This window comes from Chamaea fasciata, unplaced genomic scaffold (assembly GCF_029207755.1).
Source record: "Chamaea fasciata isolate MVZ Bird 193981 ecotype frontalis unplaced genomic scaffold, bChaFas1.0.hap1 SCAF_4, whole genome shotgun sequence".
In the NCBI taxonomy this organism is placed as follows: Eukaryota; Metazoa; Chordata; class Aves; order Passeriformes; family Sylviidae; genus Chamaea; species Chamaea fasciata.
This window is the reverse complement of record NW_027094089.1, coordinates 77425802-77445258: the sequence shown is the minus strand read 5'-3', so window position 1 is coordinate 77445258 and position 19457 is coordinate 77425802. Positions and strand designations below refer to the sequence as shown.

Below are 19457 nucleotides of genomic sequence, written 5' to 3'. Positions count from 1 at the left end.
ACTAAGGAAACATGTTAATTATCAGCAAATCCAGGGGCAAATGCCTGGTGGGATCACGTTGTAATGGCTTCAGGACAGCCCTGCTCTGGCCTTCTCTACCTTGTGGTGTTTTCCATTTTTTCTGTAAAAACAATCAATAAATCAAGTACAGCAGCCTGAATTCAGGTTATTTGCGCTCAGGAGGTCTGTGTGGAGGTTGGGATGTACCCACCATGAGCACCATTCCAAGAAAATGCTGGGACAAGACTCAGCTCCAGTCACCCTTGCAACCTGCAGGAGAAAATTTGGGATCTGCAGCTGTTTCAGGGTTTTTTTCCACTGGCTCTGCTGGAAATCAGCCCCTGATTAACCTGGAGTGTGTTCCAGCACTGCTGGGAAGGAGCAGGGCAGGATTTTGGCTGTGGTAGCAATCACCACAGCTCCAGGAGCGAGCAGGGCAGGACACTGAGCCAGGCTGGGAGCGAGGAAAACACACTGAAAAAGTTTTTCACTCAGAATTAAAAATTAGCTTTTCCTCCAGGGGAATGAACATCCTAGAAGCCCCTGCAATATCCTGGGAAGGGGAAGGAGTCCTCACGTACCACCTCTCTGGTCTCACACTGGTTTCCCAGAATCTCCCTGTTCCATTGGGAAAAAGGAGCTCTTTCCACGGGGAGCTGCAGATGACAATTTCAACGTTGAATTTGTCCTTCCTGCTTCAGAGTTTTCCCTGGCAGGAGCTCTAGGAAGGTGTTCCCTGCCCTGGGGAATTCCTAGGGAATGACTCAGGTGTTTTCCTGCTGACCTGGCTGACAGGAAAGAGTGGTTTCTTTCCCAAGGCACATTCACGTCTTGGGTATGTTAATTAGCAAAGCATTAAGGACCAGAGTCCATTTCATCCTCCAGAACTCGAGCAGTTACTGATTCCTGCTGCAAAAACAACAGCTCCAGAAACACTGGATGTTTTTAGTGACTGACAAAACTGAGAGGCACAAACTTATAAAATCATGGAATGGTTTGGGTGGGACGGACCTTAAGGATCATCCAGTGCCACCCTCTGCCATGGGCAGGGACACCTCCCACTGTCCCAGGTTGCTCCAAGCCCTGTCCAACCTGGCCTTGGACACTTGCAGGGATGAAGGGAGCACTGCCAGGGGTTCAGGCGGTGGGGAAGCAGCACTGGCAGAGGTCCTGGAGGTCCTTCTGGAGCAGCAGGATCAGTCCTAGGTGTGTTGCAGGGCAGGGCTCACCTGAGAGCTCCAGAAGCCATGAGCTCTGGCTACACTGAGAGTCACGTTTGGATCCACAGGGTCCTGTCGTTATCCCAAAATGGATATTCTTCTTCCCAGGCTTTCCCCAGGGCTGAGATCATTGAAGCATGTCCAGCCCTAACCCTCAAGGAGGCAGTTCCACCCACTTGTTCTTCCAACACCTGGACATCACTTCCAGCTCATTTACTGCTCAATTTCTTGGATTAAATCGCATTTCTTTTGCTGATTAGGCTTGAAAGTAACAAAGATCCAATGTCCAAGAGACTGCCTTAGAAAATTATTACATATTCCATATTTTGCAACGTCAGCCAAGTCTCCTCCGCTTCCTCTCTCCCTCCCCCTCCATGCTTTTCCCCTCCCTCTTTCTCCTTCTGTCCCTCCTTCTGCTCCATTCTTCTTCCCCCCTGTCCTTCCTTCTCCATTCCTCCACTTCTGTCCCTCCCCCTCCAGCCCTTATTCCTCATTCATCCTTTCTCCTCTATCCCTCCTCTTCCTCCTTCACGCCTCCTGCTCCATTCTTCCTCCTCCTCCTCCATCCTTCCTCCTCCTCTGTTCCTTCCTCCACTCGTCCTAAGGACAGGAATGTCACACCTCGGAGCAAACCCCTTTTAGTCCCCCGGCCCCTGTGTGGCAGCAGGAGAGCATAGTGTTGGTGAAATAACTTTATTTATTTAGTGATACACTGTGGCTGTGTCACACAGTCCTTACTCAGAGTTACAGTCACACTTACTCGCTACAGCTACAAGACAGCAGGGCCGGACACACGGCAGGAACACATCCAGAAAAACAGTGGGAAGGGAACTATTGGATTCCACTAATTACCCCCCGCCCCCCTCCCGCCCCGGTCCGTGACTCGAACAACACGAAGGGACAGCAGAGCTGCCTGTGAGGAAGGACAGCAACACCTGTTCTACAGACACGGACACCGACACCAGCAATTCCCACAATGGGCTATATACAGGGAATGGGATCAGCTTCCCGAGGGGCGGGGAATGGGGAGTCACATCCCAGCTTCCTCCTGCAGCCAGCTCGCCCAGGGAGGAAAGGGACTCTGGGGACCTCGGTGACCTGCTGCCAGGCCAGGGCTGCCACATCCCAGCCCAGGGCTGTCTCTTCCCACCCTCAGGCGCACACATGGTGTCAGGGACTGAGGGACACCCTGCCAGGGGAGAGGAGGGAGTGTCACTGACCCCCCCACCCCCCACGCGTGGTCACACTGTGGTCACTGTCCTACCACAGCATCCTCCGTGTCACACAGGCCAGGTGGGGAGAGGACAGTGGTTTTCTCCTCTCTGCCAACTGACAAACCAACTTCTTCTGGACCCAAAACCCCCAGTAAATCTCTGAAAAGCTCTATGAAATAATTCGATACCGGATGCTAGAGGAAAGGAGGCAGTCCCCAACCTCCAAGGTTGGGGAGTGACACTAGAATTCGCTTCAGCAGCGTCCAACCCTCCAATCCTCCACCCACTGTGACAGGAATTCCCTGCCACTGCTCCCCCCAGTTTTGGCAAAGGTTGAAACTCCCCCAGGAGTGAAACGGCTGGTGGTCCCACCCCAGAGCTCTGCTCCAAGGGCAGAGGCAATGGGAATGATTCCATCAAGCAGCAACCTGGCAATGAGAATGGAATGTTGTCCTTCCCTCTGCTGTGGCTCTCCTGCTCCACATGAAGCAGCTCCCATGATCAGGAACAGGAGAATGGAGATCAGGGAAGGAGCATGAGGAGCATCCATGACTCCCAGGGCAGGTACTGCCCCCGCAGTGATGGATTCCAGGTCACTGTTTGCTTTCAGAATCCCTGAGGATCTCTCCCCACCCAGGCTCAGGCTGCAAAGCCTCTGTTCTCTCCTCCCCCACATCTGCAGCCAAGATAACCAACACACCTCTGGATGGGAAGAGATTCCAGCTGAGGGGAGCAGGCTCTGGGGTGTCCTTGCTACACAAACGGGAGCAACAAGGCCGAAGCTCTCAGAGTCTGGGGCTTTCCAGGGCCCTGTGTGACACGAGGGGCAAAACTGGGAAGTTGTGAGCAAGAGTTAGCCAGGATCATCCACAGAAAGGAGAAACCAGGGAGCTCATGGGATGTGTGCCCTGTGGGAAGCAAAGCCTGGGAACAGGGAACCTGCAGAGTCCAAAAAGGCAAATCCAAGTGACTGGTTTAAGTTTTAAGGAGCAGCCTTTTACCAGAGGAAGTGGGGATGCAGGACAGGGGCCTGGAGAGGGCAGGGGGAGGATGCAAGGCAGGAGGGAAGGTGAAAAACCCACCCCCCAAAGCTTCATTTTTGTCTTCCCTAACTCGGCAGCTTTTCCATGGCATTCACAAGGTACATCTGAGCAGGGTGGCTCCAAGTGGGAACAGGAGGAGAAAGGGAGGAAGAGAGAGAGAGAGAGAAAGAGAGAGAGAGAGAGAGGGAGAGAGTGTGAAGGGCACCGTGGTGCCAAAGTGCAACAACATAAAAAAATAAACTCAAAAGACAGGACACTCATTCTGCACTCAGGGCTCAAACCATGCAGTGAGAGGGGCGGCCGGGGCTGCTCCCCACCAGTACACAGGGATTCGCTCGCTTAGGAATGGTTTTCCAGCCCCAGAGGGGTGGCAATGAGCGGGATGTTCTCTGGGAGCCCGGCCGGGCAGGGGTGCTGCTGGCAGGGGCTGTTAGCAGGAGCACCCGCTCTCCGTGACTGGCTGCTCGGGGGGCTTCTCTAGTTTGATGTCAATCACTGCAGGGACAGTCAAGGAATCACCCAGAACAGGATCTGAAAGGGTTGTTTGGTGTCTCTCCATGGCCTGCCTGCACAGGGTAACTGCAAAGCCAGGGACATGGTGAGACCTTTCAGAGGATGGACAAAAAGAGTAACAAACTCTGGTGGTTTAAAGTTGTGGAAATTCCAGCCTCAGTTTGCTTGGAGAAGCAAAACTTGTGCTGGCCACTAGTTGTGTACATTTATATCTGGCCCACAGACAGGGTCATACAATCTCAGGATAGCTTGGGCTGGAGGGATCTTAAAGATCACTCAGTGCCATCCCCCTGCCCTGGGCAGGGACACCTTCCACTATCTCAGGTTGCTCCAAGCCCCATCCAACCTGGCCTTGTACACTTCCAGGAATCCAGGAGCAGCCACAGCTTCTTGGGGTACCCTCTGCCAGGGCCTCCCCACCCTCACAGGGAAGGATTTCTTCCCAATATCCCACCTAACCCTGCCCTCTCACAGTGAGAAGCCATTCCCCCTTGTCCTGTCACTCCAAGCAATTGTAAATATTCCCTTTCCATTTTTCTTTTCGGCTTCTTCAGGTCCTGAAGGCCTGAATTAGGTCACCCCAAAAGCTTCTCTTCTCCAGCCTAAACAATTCCAATTCTGACAACCTTTCCTCATGGCAGAGCTGCTCCATCCGTCTGCTCATATTCCAACAGCTTCATGCCCTGTTTCAGCCTGCAAAATCCCAGTAAGGCCCATCCCCACAAGGTGCCAAAGAACACCAGTAAGCCCAACTTAACAACAGGTAATTGTCCAATTCCATGGGAAAACAAGGATACTGTCTTCTTTGCTCTTCTCTGGTGTGCTGTCCATCCCAGGTAAGGCAGCAGCCACACGGCGGAAAAGCTGGAAAGCAGCAAGAGAGAAGCTCAAGGTTTGTTGTATCAATGTATTTGTGTAACAGGCTATTCTGAGGCACCAGCCAAACGGGTTGTGAGTAATTTTATCAAACCACTTGCAGTTTTGTTGTTAAGAGTTCTCAGGAATTCATCAAGCTTACTGGGAAAACAACAGGATGAAAACCAAGAAGAGAGCCTGAGAAAATATCTGCAAAAAATGTAAACCCCAGACAGGGGAAGCACAACATGAGGACAGATGTTTGACCAATTAGATGTTCTGAAGGATGTGTGCCTGCCTCATGGAGAAGCAACTTAGCTAACTTAGAGATGCGTGCTCATGTAGACAACCTAGAATCTGTATCCGCCATGTAATGTAAAAATAAACGGCTTCTGTTGGAATTATATTGATTTGGTTATTCAGTGGCCCATTTTCCCCCTACAGCTTGTCAGAAAAAATTTCCTGTTAAAAACACTGTTTTACAGTAGGACTTGGAGTTTTGAGTTGTATGAACTCATTAACTGGGTACTTTAGCAGGCAGAGCAGTGATCAAAAATGCCATGAGGATTTTATGTAGGAAATTTAACAGGTTTTAAAGAACTTATAGTAAAGAAATTACTCAATGCCCACAAAAAACCAGTTTTATTTTACCTGTCCCTGCTTGAAGAGAACATGGAATCAATTAGTAACATTCTTCCAGGGATTCATGGAACTCACTCCTGTACTCACTAAACATCATTTAGCATGTCCAGCCTGTCTCTGCTTGTGCACACAGGGTGCACACCTGGGGATTTCTGATCTCTCAGCTGGCACTGAATATTCTTTTGTGAAATAACTGAGCTTTTAGAGCACAGCACTTCAGGCCAGTCCTGCTGCCAAACAGCCATTCCCCAGCAGAAGTGCTGCTTCCAGAGAGCTGCAGTTACACTGGGAAGGGTTATGATATCCCCAGAAAACCTGGAAAATGGGTTTGCATCACTCCTCAGTCAATGTTTGGAGCCTGCCCTGCTGCCCTCACACAGCGTAGACGCTGCCAGGCTGCTGAACTCTGCTGCACCAAACACCAGAGCAATCCCTGCTGCTGCTGCTGATTTCCACTCCCAGCAGCTCCTCAGCCACCTGTCCTGGGTTGTAGTAGAGGATGTGCACAGAAGTATTCTATCGCCATCTTCATGAACTGTTGAATCCAATTGTTGGAGCAGTGTTTTCCCAGACCCCCTCCCTCTGGGCCATTATCTTCTGTTAATGGCCCATCAGATGCCTTGCCCATGACCCATAGACAACTCCCTCCAGAAGCTATCTCTGTTTAATGGGCCAGCAAGGACCCCCTGCATGACCCATCATCCCATTGTGAGATGCTCTGCCCAGGGGGAGGAACCAAGCATTCCCACCTGGATATAATCTGGGGTTTGGGACAGTACAGAGGGGTCCTTACCCACTGGATTCCCAGAGGACTCAAGCTATCAGACCATTCTACAGAATCACTGCTTCAGGAAGACCACCTAATCTGGACTGCTTCCATCACTCCGCTCAAGTTGTATTCTGACTATATCAGTGGTCTTTTGTATTACTGCAACTATTTTATTCTACTTTTTTTTCCCTCTCCTTTCTTTCTGTTAAATTGTATCTCTGACTTGGAGCCTCCAATTTGTTTTACTTTCAAACCACTACACCACCCCTCCAAAGGGCGCTCCTTGCAAAACCAAGGTCCCAGTGAAGTGCTGGAGTTTACAGCCTTCAAATCCCAGCTCTCCCCATGAATACCCCACTGGGCATAGAAGGCAACACGAGTAAAAATCAAACACTTAAGTGGGTTAAATCCAGAACAGCCACAAAAACTGAGCCCAAAGTCTCCTAATCCCACTGTGAGGTTGTAACAAGCTGCTGGTGTGCAGAACACTCCTGAGGATGTTTCCTAACTTCCTCCAGAGCTCACAGCTCCTTATTCCAAGCTGTCACATCCAGAACAATCCCTAAACAACTGGAGAGGGGAATCACAAGCAAGAGGCAAAGGGCACAAGCAGAAATCTGAGAAATTCTGCTTAAAACAAAAATTTAAAGGTTATTTTGCTGTTTGGCTGATCAAACACTGGCACCTGGGCAGTCCCTATCCTTTGAGATATTCCAAACTCAGCTGGAGTCAGCTCTGGGCAGCCTGCTCTAAGCATGAGGGTTGGAAGGGATGGCTTCCAGGGATCCCTTCCAACCTCGATTCCCCTAAAATATTTCAAGATTTTCTGGCTGGCAAACAGAAGGAGGAACTTCTACTCCAGTGCATCAGCAGAAACAATTCTCCCCACTGATGTCAGCAGTGATTTCAGCAAACAGTGCATTGACTGTGAACGAAACCAAATTCCAGCTGACTGGCTGCACAAAACAATGATTTTTTTTCCCCTTTCCCATCCCTCAGCACATTCTGGAATGAGCTCTCCTTTGTCTCAAGGTTTAGCTATGACAGGGAATCACTGACTCAACAGGAATGGAGCTTGCATTACATAAGCCAAGAAACATCACAGGGACTGGCATTAAACACGAGGAAATTCCTGCAGGATCACAAACCCACCCACCCTGGAGCAGACCCAGAGCAGTGAGGGACAGATTCCTGACTGAGAATTACCTGTTTCACATTGTACCCAGTCTTTGCACTGGTCTCAATGAACATCACATTCAGCTCTTTGGCTCTCTGTTCCCCTTCTTCTGTGGTGATCTGCCTGCACAAAGGTGGAAAAGAAACACACAAGGAACAGAAGGAAGAGTTAGAGATGGCTGGGAGTGAGTTGCTGCTCCCCATCCAAGAGGGTACAGCCCACCTCAGGACTCTCGAAGTTTCACAACCCCCAGGTCTTTCAGTTTGGAGTGAAACCACCTCAGGGAAGCTCCCCCGGGGAATATCTGGAGTTGTGGCAGATAAGCAGCACAGGATGAAGCCTGTGCAGAATATCTGAGCCTCATCCACAGCATTCCAGGGAAGGAAAAACTCCCACACCCAGACAGGGGGTTTCCCAAATCTAACAAAGGGAATGTTGTGAGGCGACACAACTCCAGAAAGGCTCCAGCTGCAAGGACAGTGCAGCAGCAAAAACAAATAACAAAAAACCCAACAAAAAAACAGCCACCAACTGAAGCAAAATTGAGTGGAATGAAAAACTCACCAGGCTGCATTGAACAGGAACTGGGCTATTCTTAGTGCAGCTTTTTGGCCTCAGAACTTCCTTCATCCCTGTTTTCTATCAGAGGATGAATGGCTTCCCTGTATTCTGCCTCAAAAAATGCCACCTTTATGACACCAAAGGTGGCTTTTTCCAGCCTCACAGGCCCAGTATTTCAGCCTCACACAAATCCAACTTCCTTTGAAAAGAAAGGCAAGGCAGCTACTGTTACTGACACCTGGATATTCTCTTCCCCGTCATTCCAGGTTCCAGCTCACACCAGGACTACTGTCACATTTAGCTCTCAAAATAAGACTTTCCAGTGCTGCATGAACTTCAGCTGTAGCTGCTTCAAACAGTTTTCTGGTATTTTTAATTCTTCCAGCAATGCCAGGCCAGCTGTTGTGCACCATCAGGAAATACTCTGAGGCTGAAATGATCCCATCGGGATTTCTAGTTTCACACAAAACTGGATTTTGAGAAGAATTAGAAATGCCAGGTTATTCAGTCAGGGAGCTGCACCTATTCCCAGCTCCCAGGAGAGCACGGGAGACTCAGTGGTCAAAAATCCAGAGCTGGCTCAGGGACATCATCTTGGATTTTGCTTTTGTGAACGATTTCAGGGATGGACCATGAGTTCACCACACATGGAATTCTTAAGCAAAATGAACTGTACATGTTTTTATTGTATTTCTGAGGCTCTGAGTGCCAAGTTTTAGGAATATTTCCGAAGTGCAAGGCACAGGACACCTCGAAATGCTGCTCAGTGAAGTACGAAAAGCCAAGTGGAATTATTCCTGCTTTTCCTGCTGGGCATGAAAACTAAAAACCTGCAGGGCTAACAGCCAGGGATGCAGGGGATGTTGGGAAACAAAACCACCAGAATCACAGGAATAAATCCATATCACAACACATCCTGATGGAATGTGTTACTGCAGGAGTGAGTAAAGCAGGAGTAAGAATTTAAAATGTGGGAATGTCCCACAATGGAACACTCAGATTACTCTGCCCATCATCCCAAGAAACAGAGTGAACAATGATATTTAAATAAAAGCCAAGATTTTGCTGAGAAAACATTAATTTCATCTATAAATTGTTCTCCTTTGACCAGGAAAATCTTGTGAACAGCCAAAGTACAAGAATTTGATTTTTAAAATTTTTAAAGGCTTTATTTTGCTGTGAGATCCAGGTGGTTCCCAGTTCTGCCTTTCCGAGGTGATTTTCTGTGCATCAGATCAAAGTACCCCCATGGTTTCAAGCCCTCCCACATCCCCTGACATCCAAAGCCCACATTTCTAGGGTGTGTAAGGATGTTTCATTTGGAAGGGTTGGAACTGTCAGGTTCACTCCATCTTCCCTTTGCCAGCTGCTTCTGGCACTGCCCATTAAAAGAAAAACTTTCCCTTATATACATTGCTCCTGATACCTTTTCCCAAGGAACAAAAATCTCTGAAAATATTTGTAGCCCTGGTTCGTGCCTGACATGTTTTGGTTTCTGAAATCCATTTCCCAGGGAATTTTCTGTAAACAAAAGGCATGTTTTGGTAATCGCAAGAATGTTTACATTTTTTCTCTAGGAGGGACTTCTCTTGATGTCCCTCTGGTTTGACCAATGTGATTGAAGTTTATCTTCAATTGTATCTGTCTTCTTGTCACCAATTGAATTGGTCTGTGTAGAAGAGTATAAAAAGGAAAACGTTTTATTGCACCTCCCAAAACATTAAGTCTGTATCATTTTAGGAGTCTAATTAAATTTTTGGGTCTCTGCGGGAGGTTTGGGTTTTGCTGATCTGGATTCCTTTCACACATCCACAAGCTCAGTGTGTGTTCTGTATGACATGAAATTTGTACTCAGAGAAATTCATACTTTTAGATCAATCCTACAAAAGACTGTGCTGCATCTTAATGAGGAGAAACTGTGCCATGAACTTCCAGCTGCACGTACACAGAGTGGGAGGGAAATTGGTGGAAAATAGTGGAATCAGCTGATTTCCCTGCTTTTACAGGCAGCTTTTAGCCTTTACCTCAGTGTGAATAGGAAAATCAGACAAAATACCCCACTGAGAAAATAGTGCAGAGCCACTTAAGTAATTTTTTTTAGGTGGATTTTAAACCATTTGTTGGACAGAAAAAGGAATAACTTTTGCTGAAACCAGAAATGAGAATTTCCTGACAAGCAATGTTGATGTTGTGTTTAAAACCAAGCCTTGTTTTAAGCCCAGACTGGCCCCAGTCCTTGGTGGCTCTGGGCAGGGCAGCAGGGCCCATTTTCCCCCGTTACCTCTTGTCTGCCAGGTCGGTTTTGTTCCCCACCAACATGATGATGACATCACTGCCTCGCTCTGTCCTGACGTCATCAATCCACTTGGAGGTTTGCTGGAAAGAATTCAAGTCTGCAGGGAAAAATGAGATAGCAAAGCTGAGGAAAAAACTCCTTTATGACAGGGAAAATGCTTCACTTGAACTCAGGTGCTTCTCCAAACCTCCCCACCCCACATCAATTACTCCCCTTCCAGACAAGAAAACAAGGAAGCGGGGGGGGAAACATTTCTGATTTTAATGATGTTTTTGCAGAACTTGTGGTTGTAACTTCTCAGTTCTGCTCGTGTGGCGTGTTTCTAACGAGGACAGAGCAGAGCACCACCCCCCTGTGCTGTCACCAGGCCCCACTCACTTGTTATGTCATAGACCACGACGGCGATGGTGGAGTCGCGGATGTAGCTGGGGATGAGGCTGCGAAACCGCTCCTGCCCCGCTGTGTCCCAGAGCTGCAGCCGGACCTGCTGGGGCCAGCCCAGCCCACCAGGGGAGAGGAGAGAGAGCAGGAAAACCCTTTAGGGAAAAGGCCACTTCCACACCCAACTGCAGCAGCTGAGGTGACCTTGTCATCTCGCCCCAAATCCAGCCACAGCAGAGCTGTTCCCTGGATCTGTTTCTAAAGTGCTTTAATTCCCTCCTGTGCTTGCCCAGAGATCCTGCTGTTCCCAAACTTCCCTAGGATTTGGCTCCCACCTCATTAGCCAACAGTACAGCACTGATCTCCCAGGGTTATGGACGGGATCTCCACAGGACTCATACCCTGGAGCATTCTCTGATCAAAGTTTTTGGGGCAATTCCCACAGAGCAGACACCAGGCAGGAAAACAGCATCCAACCTCCAGCATGGAGCATCCATGTGATGGCAGTGGGGATCTTCATGTGATATTGAAGTAATGGCAACTTAAATTCCAGCAAAAATGAAAGCAAATGTCACACACTGCAGGGTTCAGGTCCTCCCTTCCAGAACAGCACAGGAGTCACAAAAACACTGGGCCAGGTAGAGTTTGACCCCAAACACAAACTGTTATTAATATACATTATTATATATTATACATTATTGTATGTGACAGCTCCAAGGTCTGGGACCGGCCTGGCTGAACCAGTACTGCTCAAAAACTCCCCAAACACCCCAAACAAAAAGCTTTCCACACTGGGAGTGTCTCCTTTTCCTTTCGCCCCACAGTGCCTGAAAACTGGATTGCTCCTCATTCCCAACAGTTTTATGGAGGCACCCACAGGTTCCCAGTTTACAGCCACAAATAATCCCAGCAGGGAGGCAGAGCACAGGTTAATGAGGAAGCTCATCAAGGAAAAAGCAGCTTCCTCAGGACCAATCACTGCTTGTTTAGAAGAGGAAGAGAAGCTGATAAAGCACAGGGCTGCAGACAGGTTCAAAACAACATCTTATCTACATCAGGGAATGTCGAGTTGATGCCCTGGGGAAGGAAGATCAGGGTTTATAGTTAAAGCAATTAGCTCTTGCTTCATTTTGAAGGCAGACTTGATTACAGGAGCAGAAGTCAGGGCTCTTCTCTATCTAGGAAACTCAAGGTGAAAAACTGGGAGCACCTGGGCAGTGTCACAGCAGAGCTGGAAGAGCAGACTGATCCTGACAGCTCCTGGACTTCCCAAGCTTCCAGTCTTCCTGGACAGTGCTGTTACACTGGAACATTCACCGTGAATATTTACCCAGGTGGTGACTGAACCATGCCAAACCTTCAGACTCACAGGCAGAAGGCAACTGGAGGAAGCACCACAGAGCTGGCCCAGGCAACTTGTTTAATTTGTTGAATTTCTTACATTAGTTTAATTTGTAATTTGTGCAGGGTAATGCTCTTTGAAGGAAGATCTCCTGTGAGGAGGTACCACACAGACACCCCTGAAGTCACTTAGGTTTTCTGCATTTCTGCAAGTCCAGGTTTGTGTGCACCCATTTTAAAAAAGAAAATGCAAACAACCACTGTGGGACACCAGGAACGAGCCCAGCCTCCCTTAGGGACAACCTTCAGGAGGGGCCTGAGCTGAGTACGGACTCCCCTTAAGGATCTCTCCACCCGCATTTTGAGATGTCCAGCACATCAACAATAACTAAACAATGTCATTGTGTCCCCAGAAGCACCTCAGCATGCCCCTTCTGCAACACAAGAAAACTTTAAATCTCTCAGTCACTAAGGACAAAATGAAATTATCTGCAAAGATCAGCCCATTACTGAAAAACGACAAGATCAGCTGTCACTTAATTTCTCCTGACATGGTTGGGAGCTGTTAAGAACAGCCTGGACTGGCAAAATGCTTCCAGCTGCCTGGATAAACAGCATCCTGTACCTGTACAGTGGGAAAAAATGATGCCCTGCTGCCTCAGCCAGGAAAATCCCCAGCACAGGCCACCACCTGCACATCTCTGTGCCCCCCAAACAGGCCAGTTCGACATCATTTGCACCAAACAGGAATTCCCCCAGAATTCTCTCCAGGACTGGGAGAAATACTAGGAAATAGTGAGGATAAACCACAGCCTATCATTTGTTAAGCACTTCAGCTTAGCAGAGGAAAACAAACGCTTGGTCCTCACCCTAAACCAGTTGGTAACAAAACAAAACTGGCCCAGAGCTTTTCTACCTCTGCTGTTTTCATTACTGAAATTTATATAAATCCCGATACTGTAGATTAACAAAACTTCCACCAGATCAAGTGGAATCAATAACAAGGAGTTACAATGAAATAATTCTCTTCATAACTTCCTATCTTGTATTAAAACATTCATGTCAAGAGTTACAGAGAATTTCCCTCTAAGCTTGTTTATTCTTTAGAAATTGTGGTTGTCACATCACTCCTCTTTCAAAAGCTCTCTCGTGAGTCTTCAGCTCTCTTTTCCAACAAAATGGAAATCTTGAATCCTCCTAAGTCACTCCACAGCTTCTGTTTAAAAGGGTCTTGTCTTGTTTTACCTACTCTGACAACATTCCTCTGCTTTGGTGCCTGAAGCTCTAGCTTGTATAACCTCACTCCTTACCCAGAAATGAAAAACCATTTTGAAGTTGGAAAAATAGAAAAACAAACCAGAGAAACAGTAAAGCTTTCCAAAGCCTACCAACAACCAGTGCAGACTGGAATTCCCAATCCCTGCCAACACCCACAGGTGGCTGATGAGCTATTTTAGCTCTTTTTGGGTACCACCACCACTTCCAGAGTAAAGATATGTGTTAAAAGCAAAGTCCCTGCAGACCCTGGGCTCGATACCTACTTGTGATGTCAAAGACAATGAGAGCCACAGCAGAGTCACGGATGGAGCTGGGAATGAGGAACCTCTCCTGGCCGGCTGTGTCCCACAGCTGCAGCCTGATCTGGGAAATGGAAAAGTGTAGGGGAAGGGAAAGGGGAACAGCAGGAAAATGGAGAACAAAACCAAAACTCAAGTGAAATCAAAATAAATAAATAAAAAATAAGTTGCAAAGCAAAACTAAGGCAACAAAAGGAAAGTTCAAATGGAACAGAAATGTGAAAAGAGGCAGCGACACTTCCCGAGGTCTGGGAACATCCCTCCCTCCACAAACCCAGGAATATCACACACATGCCAACACCAGAAATCAAGAGAGCCCTAAATCCCTCCTCACAGCATCAGCTGACAAGGGAAATGCACAGCCAGGCCTCAGGGATCCTGCCAGAACAGCCACACAAGCAGCTGGCCAGATGTGGGACTCCTGACCCTAAGGACCACCTCAGTCCAGCCTGGATGATCCCAATGGAAAACTGGAGGTGGTGGAATTCCCAACAGCAACCACCCTCCAGGCTGGCTTCTCCTGCACTGCAATTCAACAAGGCTGGGAAGGTATGGACACATAGGAGGAAGAACTTCTCAGTCTGTCAGGAATGAGGGGAACTGGCACATGGATGTGGCTCCTGACAGCCAGGACTGAGGACAGGGCTTCTGGTGGCTCCAGCTCACTTAATGCCACACATCCCAACGCTGGGAATGTCACACTGCTGCCCTTCCTGGGAGATGGTTTTAAAGAATCAAATTACACATGTATTTCATGGAATCCCAGAATGGTTTGGGTTGGGTGGGATCTTAAAGCTCATCTCATTCCACCTCTGCCATGGGCAGGAACAATTTCCACTAGACCAGGACGCTGCAAGCCCCGTCCCAACCTGCTCTTGGATACTTGCAGGGAAGAGGATCCCTTCTGCTGGCTTGTCCAGGCCATATTTAGAGCTGAGTGACAGAGTACAGGTACAATTTCAGGATACATTCTTTGCTGTAAGGCCATATCAAATCCACCAAAGCACACATCCCAGGTGGAGACCCAGCATTCCTCACTTCCAGCCCAGAAATCAAAGCCTATTGCAAAATCCAGCATTAACCACATCTGAGAAACTATTCCAGTGTCTGAATTTTCCCAGCTTGTTTGCTTTTATTTGTTCCCTCCTCTTATCTACACCCCACACCTCTGTTATTTGAAGAGGCTTTATGGGCTCTGTGGACCACTCACATAATCAGGAAAGCTCACAGTATTCCAACATGGGGAGGAAAATTGGATTTTCCTGGATAGCAGGGCAGCAGGTGAATGTCATCCTAACTTACAGAACCATGAGAAACCCACACCACTGTAACAGCACACATGCATCCACAGATGTCAAGCAGCACTCCCAGGATCTTTGCCTTAAACAAACGTTAAGGAAGGGCTTTTCTAAGAGGGAATCATTGGTAAAATGGCAGAGAAACTCTCAGGAAAGTCAGCACACACACTGGGAAGAGACTTCTCTGGAAGCAGCAGGCCCAAAGCTCCACACAGCAGTGTTCCCTGCCCCCCACAGCCCTGTCACACTCCTCACACAGCAGCAAAGTGGGAAAAAGGCAAATACTGGCAGAACATGAGCAAACCCACAGATACTGAGAGGAAATCCAGGAAAAGGGAGTGAGAGGTCTCTGTGCAAATAGGAATCTCATGCAGCCTAAATCCCAAATTGTTTTACTGCGGTAGGTCAGAGCTGTTGTTACCACAGGAGCTTCTCAGGAGGAGGAATGAGGTCTAATCATGAAGGACTTCAAGACTTGGAACACCAATTCTTTGGCTTTTTATTGGCTTCAGGAGCTGCACTGGATCAGCCACGTGGGTCCTTTCCAGCTCAAAGTATTTTGTGGTACCTGAGGTCCGCTCAGCCCTTTTCATCCTAAAAATCCCAGAGGCAGAGCCTCAAATTCAGGGAGCAAACGGCACCTAAAGCAGGTCCACACAAGAGGCAGCACATTCCCTGGGATGTGGCCATTATCCGGCCCCAATTCTCCATGGAAGATTTTGACTTCCTGATAGAGGTATCAGGTCTTGTACCAGTGATGGGATTCCACCAAGGCTGGCTCTCTGGAGGCTGCTGGGGGATTGCAGCAGCTGCTGGAGGAACGGCCAGGGGGAAGAGCCCTCCCAGCCATCCCACCCCTGCCCCACTCACCGTGCGGTCCTCCAGGTACATTGTTTTGGACAGGAAATCAATTCCAATGGTTGCCTGGAAAGAGGAGAAGCATTAGGAGCTGTGACTTGCCTTCCTGCATCCCCTTTCTGCACAAACTCTCAGAAATGTTCACAAACTTGTTACAAAGCTGGTGAAGTGATTTGCCCCCAGTTGCCTCCAATTGAGGTGATAAAAACAAAGCAATCTGAGGATCTGCACCAGCTGCATTTCACAGCATTCTTCAACACTTTTCAGCTCCACAAGAACCTCCGAGTCTGGATTTTAACCTCAGACATTCCTGTATCTTCACACAGACTGTATCTGAGCTGGCAGCTCCTTCTGGCCTGCCCCAATTCAGTCTGGTAAGAATTGTCTTGTTAGAAATACCAAAAGGCAGAACAAATGAGACCTATAAAACATGGGCAACTGAAAGCTAAAAAGCCATGTTTATCCAGGCCTTTCCACTTCAGAAAGTGCTTCCCTTCCAGTGACATTCAGCAGCTGCATTTCCCAGGCAGGTCTGCATCCATTCCCATTGCTACAGCAATTCCAGCACAAAGGCATTTAAAATAATGCACTAAGTTAGATGCACTCCCAGGCACTTCAATCAAGGAGCTATCCCAGCCCATCAGAACTCCAGGAAAGAGGAGAGAGCTCCTGATGTAACAGATTTGAGTGTTTTAGGCAAATTATTCCCCCTCTTAACACGCACAGCTGAATGTGTACCACTAGATAATTGGAAAAGAGCAACACAGTCAGTTTTGGGAGGGAGAATTTATTTCTGGGAGATCTATTTTCCAACCAGGCCATGGTTTATAACAACTACAATAAGCAACAAATAAATCTATGAGAGCATCTTTCAAGAGTCAGGAAAAGAAATGAAGCATAGGAGAAGAAAAAACACAGGAAGCACAAGAGGATCCAGTTCCAGTGAGTGACTTGTCCTCGACTTCAAATCACCCCAATCTAAACCAGTAACTCTTCCAGGCTGAATTAAAAGATAAAGCCCTAATCTCATCAGCTTTAGAGATATTTGATACTCCCACGAAATGCTTCTGAGTGCCTTTCATGCAACTAATTCTTCCCCAAACCTTCAGGCCTCTTAAACATCTTCTGCTTCTCATCTGCAGTCTCTTCATCCCCACCCCCCTCCCTGCCTGCCAAGACTTCCCTGGCTTTTCCTATCTTTAGTCCTTTAGTCAAAAAATAGTAGTAAAAAAACCTGAGAGACAAAATATACCAAGCTGACTTCTGGCAGCTCCATCTACACACTCCAGACTCAACTATTCCGGCTGAAATGGAAGCTCTAAAGATAAAAGAGACCAAGAATGCCAGAAGATGTTGGGTTTTTCACTCATTCTCCATTTCCTGAGGCTCTCATAACCACCCGCAGAAATCCTGACCAGCATCTTCCCATGGAACAATGTTCTCCCCATTTTCCTCAAGGCTTCTCGCAGGATCTATCCCACATCCAAAGGGGATCGAAACCTTGCTGCCTTTCTGGACACTGCACTTCCTGACATCACACTGGATGCTTTGATTCGATCATGAAGCCTCATCTCCATCTCACAGCACATTTTAACCTCTTATCCGATCTTGAACTGACATCTCATGGAGATATGGCCTCCCAGGCATCACTCTGAACAGCAGGGCATAGATTTATCCGTAAATATGTATTTAAAAAGCAAACAAATAGTATCACATACCTGGTAAGTATTGTCAAAACTGTCATACATAAACCTGGTGATCAGGGAGGTCTTCCCAACTACAAGAGAAGAGAAAAATTACTATCAAGAAGCAGTGGGGAAAAAAAAATAGCACTGCTTTGGGAGTGGCACTGATCTGACAGCAGCTGCCAGTCTCAGGCCATTCCAGCTACACCCTCCTGGGAAATAGCCAGCTGGAAATTTCGGTCCCAAAATGACAGAGGCAGATCAATCTCTGCAGGTCCAAAATGAATCACAGTGATAACCTGGCTCTCAAATCAGGTGTGATAACGAACTGGTTGTTTGCTTTGGGCAAGCAATAAATCTGCTTTGTTACCCTGTTCTGCTCCTTATGTAATCCCCAAGCCTGGGACATGAACATCAAAACAAAGCAGGTGATATCCCAGATGCTGCTCTGCTGCCTCTGGCTGCATGGAAAAGCAACATTCCACACTCCCATCCTTCCTTCACAACGAGATTTCAGATACAGAGCAAACTCTGGTGTTCTGTTTCAAAACTTTAAATTTACATCTCCAAATATCATCAAGAGACAAAGTGCAGAACTGACAAGAAGTGAAAAACAAAGATAAAGCTCCAGTTCTGTCTCAGGAAGGTGGAGGAAGCCAAGAAAAATTCAAAGGACACAGACAGCAGAGGGAAGAGTAATAAATTGCCTAAAAGGGCTGTGCAATGATGAACATTGGAGGGGGTTAAAAACAGATTAGACAAAAGTCTATCAGCAGCAATGTCAATCTTGCATTGGAAAGGCTGGGAAATTAGAAAACTTCTGGAAAATCCCTCCAAGACCTCCAGTTCCGGGCTTGAGGAGAAGGTGAGGAGTAATAACCTCACGATGGTTTGGGTTGGAAAGGACCTTAAAGCCCATCCAGCTCCACCCCTGTCGTGGGCAGGGACCCCATCCATAGTCCAGGTGGTTCCAAGCCCTGCCCAACGGGCCTTGGACACTCCCAGCGGGAAAACAGCACCGATTCCAAGGAAAACACACAACTCATCCATCCATTCCCAGGGAAGTTGCACAAAAGGAAGGCCATTTGAGGCACAACGAAAGCCCCACGGCCGGAAGGGAGGCCGCAGCCAGGGGGGCAGCGCAGCCGCCGGGAGCCCCCGCAGCTCCGGGGCCGCCTCCCCGCACGGCCTGCGGGCGCACTGCGGGCCCGGGAGGGCGGAACGGAGCCCCGGCCGACGGGAAGGGCTGGAACGGAGCCCCGAGCCCCGCCAGCCCCGCCGGCCGAGGCCTCAGGCCGGGCCGCCCCTCCCCAGGCCCGGCGGGCCCCGCCGGGCCCGAACCGCCTCCCCCACCTCGGGCACGGCCCCGGGCGCCGCCCCCGCCCCGCCCGGCTCCGCCCGGGCCCGGCCCGGCCCTCACCGCTCTGCTCGCCCAGGAAGACGAGCTTGAACTTCCTGAGCGGGTTCCCGAAGTCGCCGCCGCTGCCGGGCGCGGACATGGCGGCGCGGGGGGGCCGAGCGGGAGCCGTGATGGGGACAAGGAGACAGCGCCGAGCGCCCCGGTACCACCGCCCCGCGCGTCACCTCCGCCGCGTCACCGCCGGCCCGCCCCGCGGGGAGGCGCGTTGCCGTGGCAACGGGAGGATGGCCCGCCGCCATGGCAACGGCGAGAGCGGGGGGGGCCTTGCTGCCGGGGAGGGCGGTTGCCATGGCGACGGGAGGGGGTTGCCGCGGTGATGGGGAGGGCGGTTGCCGTGGCGACCGGGCGGCCTCCGCGGCGAGGATGCTGCGGCTCGTAGCGGGATGTGCCCGGGCTGCAGCGGGCATGTTGTAGCGGGGTCGGAGCCGGCTGTGCGGGACGCGTCCGGTTGTAGCTTGGCTGGACCCCTCTGTACCGGGGATGGTTGTAGCAGAGTGGGTCTGGCTGTACCGGAGGGGTTGTACTGGGATTGGACCCAGCTGGCGCAGGATGCATCCAGCCATACCTTGGATGGGCCCGGCCGGGCCTGGCTGCACCAGCTCCTGCA

The 19457-nt window shown here is 49.1% G+C and overlaps 1 protein-coding gene across 2 annotated transcripts; it reads right to left on the bottom strand.

Annotated features, from left to right (window-relative positions):
• Nucleotides 1-1899: 1899 nt before the first annotated feature.
• LOC136288683 (ras-related protein Rab-6A-like) lies at nucleotides 1900-19023 on the bottom strand. 2 transcript variants are annotated; one of them, XM_066182149.1, is made up of 9 exons: nucleotides 18851-18940; nucleotides 17464-17522; nucleotides 15758-15811; nucleotides 13554-13653; nucleotides 10669-10774; nucleotides 10276-10387; nucleotides 7463-7556; nucleotides 4788-4854; nucleotides 1900-3972 (listed from the first exon to the last, which is right to left on the bottom strand). In XM_066182149.1, exons 2-9 carry the CDS (start codon nucleotides 17487-17489, stop codon nucleotides 3908-3910), a joined length of 624 nt encoding a protein of 207 aa, XP_066038246.1. In that variant the 5' UTR covers nucleotides 17490-17522; nucleotides 18851-18940; the 3' UTR covers nucleotides 1900-3907. The 2 variants fall into 2 exon arrangements, with proteins under 2 accessions (XP_066038246.1, XP_066038245.1); XM_066182148.1 differs by lacking the exon at nucleotides 13554-13653 and having other exon boundaries at nucleotides 18851-19023.
• Between the last annotated feature and the right edge of the window lie 434 nt (nucleotides 19024-19457).